The following is a 15,073-nucleotide window of genomic DNA, read 5'->3' as shown; positions in this document are numbered from 1 at the left end:
CAAAAGAAAAAGGAAGGGTGTGCCACTCTGTCCACGTTTCATCTTTTGTTCCTTTTCGTCCATGTTTAAGCTCCGCTAGTTATATGAATTCAACTACACAAATGATTACTTGTTGCAAAAGTAAAAAAAAAAGACAACATAAAACTCGACCTTCTGAACAAGACGATAGTTATAGCGCGAGAACAAAACGACGACAAAGAGACAAGAAGGACACGAAGGACACTTGTATCTTTGTCGTCGTTCTGTTCTCGCGCTATAACTATCGTCATGTCACACCAACTAGCCCAAGCTGCCACACTTCTAACTTCTGAACAAGCCAGTTGGCCACAGGGACTATTCAGAAGGACCAGATGTCTCAACCTTGCCTTTTATTCTACCAATCGAATAACAATCAATAAACTAGGTTTCATTTTTACAATTGCATAAGAGCTCTATCACAGTTTAATGTTACTTGTATTTTTTTGTAACACAGAAGTATACGGACAGTTTTACTTTCATACTGCTTCGATTAATTAAAAACCTAACCGTTCGCAATAGTGCTATCAGTATTAACCCACTGCAACACAGCTTTCTCATTCGGAGACCCTCTCATTCGGAGACCCAACTTAGTTATGCAGCTTCCGTGCACTAGTGGCAAGGAAAGGGCAAATACCGAAGTAAAGGTGAATTAAGCACTCGCGTTGCCAACAGCTGTTTGTGGGCCAATCCTGATTGCCAAGAGTGCTTTACGTCAATTCTGATTGTAGTATTTTGCTGCACATGATTGCTTCGGTGAACGTAGTACTGTGTTTAACAAGGCTTTGGTAGTGACGCATTTCAGCAGGAATGAAAAAATTGTTTTTTGTTTTCAACTCCTAAGAACGCTCATTGCCCGCAGATAATCATCGCGTGTAGTAATTTGAGTGCGTAGTTTTAAATTCAGTTTATGAAAAACTATAACATGAATGACTGTACAATTATGCAATAATTATGATGTAATCACCATGAATTACTGCAGAGTACACCACAACTTATTGCAAGAAATTCATATTTTGAACGGGGGATGGAAGGAAACAACAAGGACGAGACAGGTAGTAAAATACACACACAAGCACTAACTTTCCACAATGATTTATTGGAAGCCGGATCAAAAATATATAGCATATGAAAATTGTGGTCACTCAGATATGCACAAATGTGGACGCACAAAAGAATGACAATCGTTTTCTAGATAATGAGAATGAAGGTGGGCCAACATTATCTTGGCCTACTAGCTTATGTGTGGTAGCAGATTCACAATCAAATGTAGTTTCGTCTGCCTGCATGTGTACAACCGAGCACTCACCAAAAACAAGAAAATACCCGCATGTGCCGCAAGGAGTGGATAACAAACCATTGTCACCCTTTTTTACATTGCTTTTGTGCTGTCTAAGCCAGTCCTTGAGGCAACACCTTGTTTGCCCTGCAATGTACTTTCCACATGACAGAAAAGCTGGCACACGAAATGTTCCACGATTTTATATGCAAAACATTTCTTCGCGAATTTCTGCGACTTTGAGCGCATATATATATATATAGAGAGTTACTTATGACCTAATGCTCTCCTGACCATAAAATTAATGGTACATACACTAAAATTGGTACGGCATAACAGGAAAACCATGGAAAGCTTGTCATGAACCGCATGATTACATGTTATCGCCTTGGTGCTCCCAATGCTGTTTCGTTTACCTTATGTATACGAAAACTTGTATGGTGTGACAAGAGTGTATGACGAACATAAGCATGACAGGTCTTGTAGAGCACCATATACATGAAAAGGTCTCGGGGAACTCGCAACTGTTTAATTATTTAGATGCAGACTCAGTCCTAAACATGACAAATGCAGATATAACGAAATATCGGTTATAGCGAAGTAAATGAAAAATAGTCTTGCGATCGATACAGTGTGAGGAATACCCTTTATAACAAATTTTCAGGTAAAATGAACTTATTGTCGTGTAAGATGCAACTTTGTTATAGTAAGGCCAGTTAGCTAGATTTTTTAGATGAGTGCATTGTCTTTAAATTGAGTAAACTTTTTTTTTCACATATTCCTGCAAGTTCTATATATGCTTCAATGTTCTCAAGAAGCACAGTGCCAGTGACCGCAATTAAGATCACCGAGGAAACCGAGGAAATACCTGCATACCTGCAAGCACCGTGACTAAGATGTTCCCACTTAACTAAGGCCTACCCTTTGGCCCCCCCCAACATGAATGCAAATTAGAAAGTATCTCGGCACAGTGAGTTGTTAATGAAATTTCAAGTGAGAACTTGGACAAGGACAAGCAATGACACACTTCAAGTTTCAATGATGCATATTTATCAACTACCTTGTTTTTTTGTCATTTAACTTCATATATGAATGGACCCATATTTCAAACATAACCGAAAGAAAATGTTGACATGCGGGGGGTGGAAGCCGCAGAAAGGGCCAGTACACCTCGTGAGACGTCAGTGAACCGCTCGGCCTTCAGTAGTTTCGAGATTAATCGGACTTGAACTTACCCAGCGGAACCGGCTGTGTCGTAGCGAACAAACGTGTGGGTAAGGTCATGCTTGTCCGCCATGTAGCACTGGTTGCACAGGTCGAAATCGTAGCAGCGCGTACACTTCCATCGGGTGCCGCTGATTCCCCGCTTACAGCAGGCATCGCAGATAATGTTTGGATGTTTTATACCTGCAGAGAGATGCGGAAGATAGTTGGAGAAGCGATTTTTGAAAAATTCTTCACTGTCAGCCAATGTGTGGCACATCTATTCCTGAGACAATGCTCATACATTTGAAATGTAATGTATCTTAGATGAAAAGCTTTACTAGCAGAGATAATAAAAAATTTGGCACTGTCAGCTCTATTTACTGCACAAGATACAAAAAAACTCCCTACTCAGACTGGAAGTTGATAAGTGTTCCATATTCCCTATTACTCATTTAAAGATCAACTTCTAGTTAAGAAAACATTTAATAGACCTACCTCACACACCTAACTTCACAAAGTTGCCAGTGCATATACAGGGGAAAAAAATGCTGGTACAGGATTTGCACCCTCCTGAGCCTAACCAGGGGTACACCTCTGGATGTGCTTCACTTAGGAATGTACGGTAGTGACAACCTCACAAAAAAGTTAGCACTGGCTATAATGTCAGTGTCAAAAATACTAGCTGTTTCAGATTATAAAAAGTCAATGAGCAGAATATGAAAACGAACTTCAGCAACAACACTTGTTCATACTCATTCATAAAAAAAAAAGACAAAAAATGACAATTTTCGAAAGATGCAAGTTCAAAGGAAAACAGCAAAATAAAGAAAAAAATGGGAATAGGAAGCAGCTTACGTATCTGCTGCCATGGCTATGGTTAACAGTGGCCCACACTCAGAAATGTAGATCTAGTATACTTGCACGAACACTAAAGAAAATGTACAAAAGGAAAAGCCCCCAGAGTAAATCGATAAGAGATCACCGCTTGGTCAATGCCAAAGATAAGAGTTTGGCTTTAACCCGAGACTGTCATTTCATCATTTCAATTTCAAAAGAATCATTAACATTATCTACGCTTTTCCAGGCATCAACTGCCATCAGCCTCACGTTAATGCAACAAACCAAAAAATAAAGCCCTTTATCTCCCCACAATGTAATGACCAACAGAAGGAGAAGTATTTAAAAACACACATATTTGTGAATGAGCATCTTCGAGGAAAGCAAAGTGGCCTAGCATAGAATAAGCTTTACCAAACTTGTGAAATAAACCTACAGTCTCTGAGAATCTGAGGTCAAGAGCAGTTCGGTGTGAGAGTGAAGGGAACGCGACCGAGGCACACAGCAAAACGTGACAAAGTGTTTGATGTGAGGAGGTGGGCAGGGGGCGAGGTACTGCCAATCACGTCACCTCTTATCTGGGCAGCCCACGCTACAGTAAATGCGTTCGGGTAAACCCCACAAGCAGATAACCATGACGTTTCCCCTCCTCTCTATTCGAACCATGTAGACAGCTCATGAGCAAAGTGTGCGTGAGTTGAACTTGAGGGCTGACTCGTTCATTCCTTAGCTCCCATCCCTTTAACATGAGGGCACACTTTTTTCACAAAAAGTGCAGACTGTCGCTCATTGTAACAAAATTAAGCAGCAAGCAAGTAGAAACGGGTCAATATCAACAGTAAATAGCATTTTTTTTTTAAACGACGTGATTCTCTCAGGCTGATAGCAGTAGCATTGCGATGTAACCGTCTAAATGAGAGCCCCTATTTGCCTCATTTTTCCCGACTTTCTTTCTTGTAGCTTTTTCACTGTCATTTGCTCACCAACATACTGACAGTCCTCTTGCTGAACTCAGACAGTTATATTACTTTAATACTTCTGCTTACTGCAGGCCATCATGAGCTATACAATACCAGTGCCCACTAACTAATATCTTTTTATTTTGCTCTGTAATTGCGTAACTGACTAAGGTTAGCGATGTAAACATTAGCCAACTCTTTGTGAACATCATTTATCAAATAAAGAAGGAGTTAATTAAATCATTCCTTTGTCAATAAACTCACCCCTGCCTATTCCACTGGAGGTGTTCCTATCACCTTGCATTACAGAAGTTAATAAAAAAAACTATTGACAAAACTCAGAAATGTGTTAACACATGCCAGGGACTGAAAATAACAACCGACAAGCCCACTTCAGAAATGTATTTTAGACATGAATTTGTCGTCTTAATTCCTGCTCCTGTCCCTTCCAGCAAGTTAGCCTACAAGCAAAGGTTTCGGGTGTGTTCAACAAAAAGTTACAAGTACAACTAGAATCTTGATAAAGCATGCAGCAACCACTGCTTGTCAACATAGGTGCTGCTTTTCAGAAGACTATCACACGTGAAGTCAACATGATAAAGGTTGTTTATGTATGATAACAAGTCCCCCTCCACCTCATTAGGCTTTGCCATATTTATCAGCTTCCGTTTGAATAGGTACCAAGCAAAAGCACTTCGTGGAAAAGCCCTCAACTATCTGGTCAACTGAAAACTTCGATGAAGTTTTCTGCAGCATGTCAAGGCTGATATACGACCTTCATTTACAAGTATCTAAGTAAACGAGAAGGCAGATTTTATCAACATGTCCAAAATCACTTTCATATTATTTTCGAGTCATTTAGATGTCGAACAGCAATGGATAATGAAAAACAATTACATCAGATCTTATTATCATTGCTGTAACACCCCACCTCTCAGAACTAAAGGTTTTTATAAAATGGCTGGTGTTCACGTCATGTTTTGAATAGAGTAGCAACACATTAGGGATTGGGTGACATTCTACTTGACCACGTAACTATAGCCACAGCTGCAATTAAGATTTATAGACAGCCCTCCAATGATTCCAGAAGTGGCGTAAGTCCAATCATGCCATCAAAGGCAAGAATACACATGAGAAAAAAAAAGCAAATAAAGAAAACAGACACTAAGCTTGTATTTGGCTGATCTATCTAGTGCTAACATGACAATAATGGCAGAGTAATTATGACTACTCATGGACGACAATTGGTGATGCACCATATTTTAAGCTAGCAACAAATAATAGCCTTTTCCTTAATGCAACAAGACAGCTATCCACTGATTAATACATAATCAATGAAGATTGTTCCACGCATAATTCAGCATTTTGTTGAAAATGATCAACTTGCGATGTCTCAAAGTCACGTAACAAATGTGAAAGACAAAGTTCTAGCCAATCCACGTATAGTTTTTCTGCCAGTACAAAGTTGGCTGAAACATCCTACTTGCATATTGGCAGGCCCAGGAATTCCCTCTAAGTGATTTTTCTGGCACACCACTGTCCACAAAGTGGACTTTGCAAAATAATGTATAAACTGTGAGAAGTCATCAGACTTGCTGTGAATCACAGTGCAATCGCTCAAGCTCCTGCCTTAAAAGGAGAACCACTTTTAAATTTTTTTTCTAGCTGATGTAACGGCCAAGATAGCCACATGAATATAACTGATGGGTTGAGAAAAACACAACTGGAAAACTGAACAGTGGCTCAAAGACAAACAAATTTAATGAGCTGACTGCGCACTATATGCATGAGCTGCGTCTTTATGCTAATGTGAAACTTCAATCCGACGTTACGCCTAACATCAACACGGAACAGGAAAAAAAAAAATAACAGCATAGATTTCATTCTGTCGGCACATGAGGAAAAAGTTGCATCTAGCACAGCTGCGAGATATGATAGATTAGCATCCCAGCTACAGAATCACAGCTGCAGGCCTGATATTGCCGTGGCCATGATGGCCGTAAATTTACGACCCTGAGTACAGTTGCTCTTGGTTTGCAGCGGGTGTGCTCCAAGAGGAAACGCTATATCCAGAACAGCTGCGCACATATCACCCATGGAAAGGCTGCTTCAAAAGTTTATCGGTCTCGCTGATTGCCATGTTTAGAGCAGACAAGTGGGTTTCGCCTGCGATCCACGGCGTGCCCACTGGCCCAGAACGAAAACCGAGATGCCCCTATGCCTTCTTCAGTACTATGATGCGGAAAAACATATACAATTTTCGTGGAATGAAATTTTCACCAGATTCTATACATATCAATCGATATGAAAGCTGCAGAGAAGTGTTGATTTTATTCCTCTGCATTATTAATCAGTTGCTTTAATATCTCTGTAGAGATGAGCAAATGTCGACATTGCAAACAGTACTGCTAAACTTTTCCAACAAAAAAAAGCAAGAAATCTAAGCACAGCATGCGAATTTTCATCCTATTTAGTTTACCAGCATCAACCCTTCTATTAAATAAAGCACATTCGTGTTTTTTTTTCATGTATCTTTACAGCCCGGAAAAATGACAGAAGTTCCACTGAACGGGATTTAGTGCAAAACACACCTTCTTTGGCAGCGCAAGCTTTGGCAATCACCCCCTTGGATTGCATAATGGACTGTCCAAAAAAAAAAGATGGAAGGATGGGCAAGATGGAAGCTTGCGATGAAAAAAATTCGTAAATAGGAATCACACGTTGGATCTGACGTTTCATAACCACGGACAAGTTCATTGCAGAGATGTCGCGGCAAAAAGGTGGAAGTGAAGTAAAACCCAAATCTTGTATTCCAGATGAAATTCAAGACAGTAGGTATAAGAACTTTCACTACAGTGAGAAGTGTGATTTGAAAATGAATGCAGGCAAGGGCAGGAGGAGCACATACAACTGTCATATTTTCGTAGGAACTGACAAACTTCGAGTTGCACACAGTTCACAGGCAACACTTCATCAACACATGGAAGCTGAGCGGCACCAGACGGGGTACCCCCACCTAATATTTTTGCCTGCCTTCTCATTGCCGCCAGCCACCCCCAAAAGCCAACAAAGGCACAACACCTGAATTACCCACTTCCCAGCACGCCCCGCCGCGGTGGTCTAGGGGCTAAGGTACTCGGCTGCTGACCCGCAGGTCGCGGGTTCGGATCCCGGCTACTGCGGCTGCATTTCCGATGGGCCCACGTTAAAGAACCCCAGGTGGTCGAAATTTCCGGAGCCCTCCACTACGGCATCTCTTATAATCATGTGGTGGTTTTGGGACGATAAACACCACATATCAATCAATCAATCAATCAACCACTTCCGAGCACGCCCTACTGTGGTTGCCCTTCCCCTCCCCCCCCAACAGAAAAATCCTGGCACCAGCCCTGCACGGAAATGATGAACATAAGATTTGATACCAGTATCTCCCATTGCACATGCTCTGTCTAACAATGTTGCATATCATCTATCCGACTATAGTGTAACATCTCTGAAACCTGCCTCACAGAAGTGTTCCTGCTTGTTTCTTCTAAGTGAAATGTTGCAACTTTTCGTGATAGCTTTCATAATAAGCAATCAATAATGTATTCAATATGTCCACAGACAACCATAAGGCCTTTGTGCAGGAGCACGCAAAAATAAAACAACAAAAATAAACAACACAATACATGGTCCTGTATTGCAATAAATCAAAGCAAAATGGTAAGAATAAAATGACAAGACGACAATCATTGAATGACAGTGAAAAATAATGCGGAATATATACAACTATGCAGAAGGCTTCCTGAAAGATGGAAAAAGAAAGAATCTATATATTGTGAGAAATTATGTTAAGACAATGCAAAGCTCAGATAGAAACAATGACTGTGGGCTATTAAAAACATTAAAATCAAGAAAGTTGACATTATAGAGACTTTGTGTTCTGTGAACAATAGAGGGTTGTAAGAAGTTGGCAGGTACATTAAACTGTCGGTAGTTCACTCTGGTTAACTTGCACTGAATCCGAAAATCTACACAACAGAGAAGTAAAGTACAGGATATCATATTGTGAACTAGCTTGTAAAGAAATAGCAGGTCAGTGCGATTTCGTTGGCAGTAAAGTGATGGCAGTGATAATAATCTAGCAGTGTTAGAACAAGATCCAGAGTCAATTCTAGCGAAACAATGATTGTAAATGCTTATGAATTTTTTTCTGGACTCACTCAATGGCGTTAATGCGGGGTTTAGCAATGCCATTCCAGATCACAGATGCACACTCAAGTTGAAGAAGACATATTGCAGTGTACAATTTCTTGAAGGTTGTAAGAGAACTGAATAGACCTCTACCGGGGTACATCACAGCGTGACGTCACCGGTGCACGTGCAAGGCGGTGGTTGGCGAAACATTCTCGCTGGTTGCCGAGTGGGGTACCATCGCTCGCTGCTTGTGGCAATTTTTTTTTATTTTTGAAAGCTTAATCTTCATCTCACGGCGGCGACATTAGCTGTGGTATGTGTCAGAGAACATCTAGGTGTGTGATAAAGTGCGTGATGAAATATTTGCCACGCTGGCTGGCTGTTTATCTCGGAGAAGTGAACACACGTGGCGGCCTGTGCGAGGAACAGCGGCATCGTCTTCGAAAATGTGCAGTGTTGACTGCGGCGTGTAGTGTGTGTTGAGAGACATTGACAACACTGGTTCACCTTTACGGACAGTGAAACTGGGAGTATTGTGCGTGGTGTGTGCAGTGTGAATAACATGATGCGTCCTATTTGTGAAAACAGTGGTATTCGTTGTGAGCTGGCTTCAGTAACCGGTTGTCGACGGAACTTCACGATCTGACATTGTAGTCACGGTAAAAATACATTTGACGCGATCATCTGCGAGTGGGTACATCTCAGCATATGTGCGGCGTGCAGAAAAATGAAAGTGCATAATCTCTGGGCGATATATACGACTCCGCATGAGCTATAAGCATGTTGTAGCGTTGCCGAATCTGCATATATGCTTCAACACGGCTATAACTCGTATTATCGAACACGTGATATGTGTTAATGAAAACAGTGGAGACATTTGCTTTTTTTTATCTACATTGTACTTTTACGGCTCGATTCTTATGAAGTGACAATTTGCATTAGTAGTGTGTATCAGGCCTAAAGGAGCAATATAGGTACAAAAACACGTTATAGGTCTCAAATGCAGCAAGGTAACTGTGCCAGATATTCTTATATATTATTAAGATGTCGGGTTTTACATCCCATGAATTTTGCCTAGGTTATTGAGAAACGCAGCGGCAGAATTTCCCTTTGATTTTTACGAGGATACCTTAACCTGAGCCTAAGTCACGGCAAGAAGTGTTTCTCATTTTTTTTTCATTCATATCCGATCAGACTTTTGGGCAATGCGTGAGAATCTTATCCGTGACGTTGCGCACAGCAGCTCAAAACCATGCTGCCGCCAATGATGTACCTCGTTTAAAACTACATTGCACATTCCACGATGAAAATCGAATAAATTTACATCCATGCCACGCAAGTATTTCTCAAAGTGCCAGTAACCGTGTGCATTCAAAACGTTCCCTTTCGAAAAAAAGATCAGATTTTTTCTATGGCTGCCATCTACTTGGGCGAAGCCCACTGCGTGCTAATGGCGTCTCTCAGTACTCTAAACAAAGTTTCTTCATCCATTCAACAACGACGAGCAAATTTCCACACTATGAGCAGTGACCCTTCCGCGACCCCTTTCAAAGGCCGTGACTTTAGAACATAGCAATGTAGAAATTTCTATCGAATGAATACAGACACGCAGCTCTGCTATGCAGAAAGATGCCGCCGGAGGAACTTTCTTGCCAACCAGCCCCTGCTCCGAGAGAGGGTATGGGGGGGCGGGGAGCCCGCAGTGACGTCACACTGCTTACAAACAGGGAGAGGTCTATTCTCCAAATATTCCGCAAACACAGCTGAGAGGAACAAAGGCCTCATCTCATCAGTGCAATTGAGGCTTCATGAAAGGTCCGAGACCAAAAAACGAGGAACGCTTGACTATGGTCCCACTTTTTGCAGCAGGCAGCAGCAAGAAACATTATATACATTGCAGTTGTATTCACAACAAATAAAAACAAAGAAAAAAATAGAGATCTATTCATAATGAGAACAACGAGTGAAATACAATTCACCATGTTTCCGTTATTAGGAACGCAAAAAAAGCTTAGAAATTATTCTCAATCACTTAAAACAACATAAAGATGAAATAACAGGTTAAATTCGAATATGAAGCAAGTAACAGTGCTTCATCCGTGATTTGCAGGATTTGTAGGTAGACCGTGATTTGTAGAATTTGTGTGTGCATAGAAGGTGCAATGTTTGAAAACTTGAAGTAATTCAGCGCCCAAGTATATACTTGTGTCCATCAGTATCAGAAATATTGGTGAGGGGAACGTCCGCATTGTGAAGTTCATTAGGAACCAGTGGTAACTTGGAACTGATCACCTCACAGCTGTAATTCATTCAGCTCCTCACAGAGACTTCCCTCACATAGATTTCATGAAACAAGAAACTTTTGAGGACTCAATTCTTTTTTGACACATTTTTAATGACAAACAGCACACAATGAAGCCAAGGAAGGTATAAGGGACAATAATTGTACTGTGTAAATTGTAATGATTGTGATATAGATGTGAATAAAGTAAGGTGGAAAAAGCAACTCGCCGCTGGCAGGGACCGACTCTGCAAGCTTTGGATAATGCGCCTGATGCTCTACAAATCGAGTTATGGCAGCGATCCTCCTCTTGTCTACATTATCAGTTATTCCTATGCAAGCAAACCTGGTAGCATTAGACATACCCGCTAGTAGCCACGGCAGTGAGTGGCCATTTGCCCTTATGGCCACAAGCGGTGCTGACTAACACTCCCAGGTTTGCATGCACATAAATACCTGATAGCATGGAATAGAGGACGACTACAACTTTAGCTCGACTGGTAGAGCATTGGATGCGTTATGTGAAGGTTGTAGTTTAGGTTTTTGCCAGCTGTTCGTCTTTTTGTCCGCATCACTTTCTTCTCATCTAAATTACAATTACTGCAATACCCTTAAAACAGTAAAGTTAACATTTCTTACACTTCTCTTGGCTTTATTATTTGCTCGTTGTCATCCCAGAGAATGTGTAACTCACCGGCTGGGGCGTTGTCGAATACACGTAGGTCGTAAGCGCCCTGGTAGCCGACACGGTAGTTAGTGCGTGAGCCCGAATCCCACTGCACCACGACGGTGCGGTCTGGCGAAGAGGTGCTTCCAGGTTCACCGATCTCCACGAGGGTGCCCACATGTCCCTCACCGCCATCCTGGTTCGCCCACTTCCAGTCTGGCCCACGAACCACTCGCAGGCCAAGTTCCACAGCCATTCGCACACTATCACTCGCACACTGCTCACGCAGTCACTACCTTTGACGGTCTGGGTGTACATTCGCTGCCATCCTGCAAAGTGAGCGTAAAAGAAATGGCAACAGCAACAGTCAGTGAAAAGTGTTACTGTCACAACAACACCTTGACAGCTAGCACATACTAATTGGTGCCGACATTTTAGAGAAACAAGTTCCGTTTCATTCTACATCATTCTTACATGCGCTACCAATGGTACCATGGCCATTTTCGAAAGCGAGATCTCTCAGCCTACAACAATGGGCCTGCTTTAAATATTACCATTCAGGACCACTGCGGGATCGCATTCAGGACAAAACAATTTTCCAGGCTGGTCCACGAAGAGGTCTCTTGGTATACGACGCAACTAGGCATCCCAAAGCTGCAAACACCTTTTTGTTTGCCTTTTTTTGTTCATTTGGCTAAGGTTCACCCAATCACTCCTCACTTCTAGTGAAGCTAGCATGTCTTTGATATGACAAAAAAGGTTACATTGCGGATTGAAAATGAAAAATATATTTTGGTGTCGGAAACGGCTTCAATGCATAAGCGGTCAACTTAGAATGAACAATCACGGGGGACTAAGTAATTAATTATCTACTGTTATTGCGGAAAGCTAAAAAAGTGTCTCGATAGCCAAACAAAAACCCTTCAAGCACACGTTACAGCAACCCGTAAACTTCGCGACACAAAAAACGCCGCCCACACTTTTGAGCGTGGGAAACATCTCGCGTGCGGCCAAGAGTCGGCGGGGCATACCCGTCTGCGAAAACATAGACGCGATCGCATTGGATGCAGAATCTCAAAACCTCTAGCGCACCAAGCCACACGTACCACGCATTAGTTTCACACATCCGCAGCCATAAACCACTCCCCGTGCGACTGAAGTTGAAGCGACGGTCAAGTCTCGGCGCTGGGAGGAACCAATCGTTGGTCACCATGTCAACAAAAGGACCAAACTTCGCGAAACAATTTCTAGGAGTCCCACCTCGGTGATGCGCACGGATTACGGGAAGCATTCACAAGAAGGCTGCTACTTTTTTTTCGGTAAACACAGACGCTGCTAAAGTGACCTGATCGTCGATTTTTCGGCAGGAACCACTGACCGCGGGCAATCGAACCGTGACGGGACCGTGCCTCGGCACGGGAACGGTCCCACGCATACGCTAAACACGGCCCACAAGTCGGTCAAACGACATTTTTTTTTTCCTCGTGCGTTCGAATGCGTCACAACGACAACGAATTTGAACACCCGGAGGCACTACACGTCAACGCTGGCGCAAGTGACGACAATGTAAACATGCCGTACAGGAAAAGTAGTAGGCGGTCGCGAGCAGCGCGTTGACCGATCATTCCGCTACTGCGGCGGTGGACGACAATTCCAGCAAGCCGTGAAACAGGAATAACCTACCTGCTGACTTCGGCACTGCGCAGCGCAGGCATGCGGTCGCGCAACAGTCGCTGCTATCTGGAAGAAAACGAATCCCTAGCCGCAGCTTTCCAGCAGCCGTCAACAACAGGAAGCCATGTTGTTTGGAACACCCGCATTACAATAGAGCACGCTCAACCAACCAACCACGGAGCTTCCGTTCACGCAGGCTGGGACACAATGGAAAAAAAGAGGTGCTCGCTTCCGTCGAAATGCCTGTGTGCTGGCGTAAATGAACGTCGCAATGAATGGAAATGAAAACCGCGGCACTCGAATGATGCCGCAATATCGAGGAAAAGCGGCCGGCCGGCGTAAGGAAAAAAAAAACTGTGCTTACCCTGTCGCAACCAGCGGGGGAAGTACAACATGGTGCGTCGTCGCTAGTGGTTTCGGTTCAGGTTTCGGCGTCTCGGATTACGCGCAGCGATACTAGCGGTGCGTACCGCGTTTGTAGCGTAGACTTGCCGTAGCGAAATACAAACAGTTCGACGACACGAGGAAGGGGGACAGCTCGAGGTTCACGCGTAAGGAACTCCTTTGTTATCAACAGTTGTTTCCTCTTTACAAGTGGAACAACATCGTGGTAACCCACTGGCGATCTTCCAAGAGTAGATACGCTATTTGCGAAAAATGAGCCATTTGGGAAAACATACGTACAGCGTTGAATAAACGCATCGTCAGCGAGCTGCACTCAAACTGTGAGGATGGCTCAAACAACGGATGTCTTATAATAAAAGGAGGAAATAAAATTTCGTAATGGTACAGTTGTGAAAATGGCCCAATGTACATGAATTAAAAGGAAGACTTGTGTGGTTGTTATTTTTCTCTTTATCATGGCACATATACACTCTGGGGGAATGACCAAAAGGGAGTAGCGTGGCCTTTCAGCGAGCAGCCGACGACAGCACAGCCCGCCAAGAACTGCCAGTGCAGATGGATCCGCTCGGTGGACTGCCAATCTCAGAAATGGGCAATCCAGCGGCTCGAGGGGGCCCTGGCCGGGCAGAAGAGAACGGGAATTCGTGACCCGCAAGCGCGGGGCGGGGGAACCCAAGTATCTTCTGTCGGTCAGGTTCAACCATCGAGTTCTTCGCCCAGTGTTTCTAGGACTGCATAGACTAGAACATTAGAAGGGTAGATCACGCCCTGCGAGGCCGGAACCTACCCCACGCAGGATCCTGTGAATAAAGTCTTTTCTCTCTCTCTACAATGCTGTTGGTGCGACCAGCTGAGGAAAGGAAGTTCTTCGCACCGTACCGTATATATTTATGAAAAATCAATAAAAGGGTGATGACCCACTCACGGAGACCGGTCAAGAATTGCTTATGTAATTTAACGAGACTTTTTCCGTATTCATTATTTATACCCAAAAGAAAACATCGTACATAAAACGGAAGGAGCGCAATAATTGTTTTTCATTTGCTCAAATCAGACAATACAGTCGTTATCTTCGGCACAAATTAGCGTGATTAAACAAAAAATTTAGTTAAATTATTCCTGCAGAAATAATGCTAAACCAAGTGAAAACATAGTTTGGTTAGTTTCGTGGAGGTAAGTGCAAACGGCATCACAAACGTTCTTGTGGCTGAAGCACAAATGCGAAGCACCGAAAGAAAGTATGGTCTAAAAATGATGATGATGCTGTGGCATGGCCTGCTTGCATGGCGCCCCGCCGCGGTGGTCTAGTGGCTAAGGTACTCGGCTGCTGACCCGCAGGGTGCGGGTTCAAATCCCGGCTGCGGCGGCTGCATTTCCGATGGAGGCGGAAATGTTGTAGGCCCGTGTGCTCAGATTTGGGTGCACGTTAAAGAACCCCAGGTGGTCGAAATTTCCGGAGCCCTCCACTACGGCGTCTCTCATAATCATATAGTGGTTTTGGGACGTTAAACCCCACATATCAATCAATCAAATGCTTGTATGGCTTACACCCACTCAGGGGACTGGCCAAG

The 15,073-nt window shown here is 43.1% G+C and overlaps 1 protein-coding gene across 3 annotated transcripts in view; it reads right to left on the bottom strand.

Moving 5' to 3' along the window:
- mib2 (E3 ubiquitin-protein ligase mind bomb 2) overlaps positions 1-13,605 on the bottom strand; it is a 58,319-nt gene extending 44,714 nt beyond the window's left edge. Inside the window, exons 1-3 of one of the 3 annotated variants that reach the window (XM_075889665.1) lie at positions 13,462-13,605; positions 11,451-11,752; positions 2,530-2,701 (exon numbers count right to left, since the gene is read on the bottom strand). In XM_075889665.1, coding sequence (XP_075745780.1) covers positions 2,530-2,701; positions 11,451-11,679 — 401 coding nt within the window. In that variant the 5' untranslated portion in view covers positions 11,680-11,752; positions 13,462-13,605. Of the gene's footprint in view, positions 1-2,529; positions 2,702-11,450; positions 11,753-12,529; positions 13,053-13,106; positions 13,435-13,461 lie in introns of those variants that run through there. The other 2 variants (XM_075889664.1, XM_037424895.2) reach the window with 2 other exon arrangements.
- Positions 13,606-15,073: the final 1,468 nt, after the last annotated feature.

This window comes from Rhipicephalus microplus, chromosome 3 (assembly GCF_043290135.1).
Source record: "Rhipicephalus microplus isolate Deutch F79 chromosome 3, USDA_Rmic, whole genome shotgun sequence".
NCBI lineage: Eukaryota > Metazoa > Arthropoda > Arachnida > Ixodida > Ixodidae > Rhipicephalus > Rhipicephalus microplus.
This window is presented reverse-complemented; position numbering and strand designations above follow the sequence as displayed.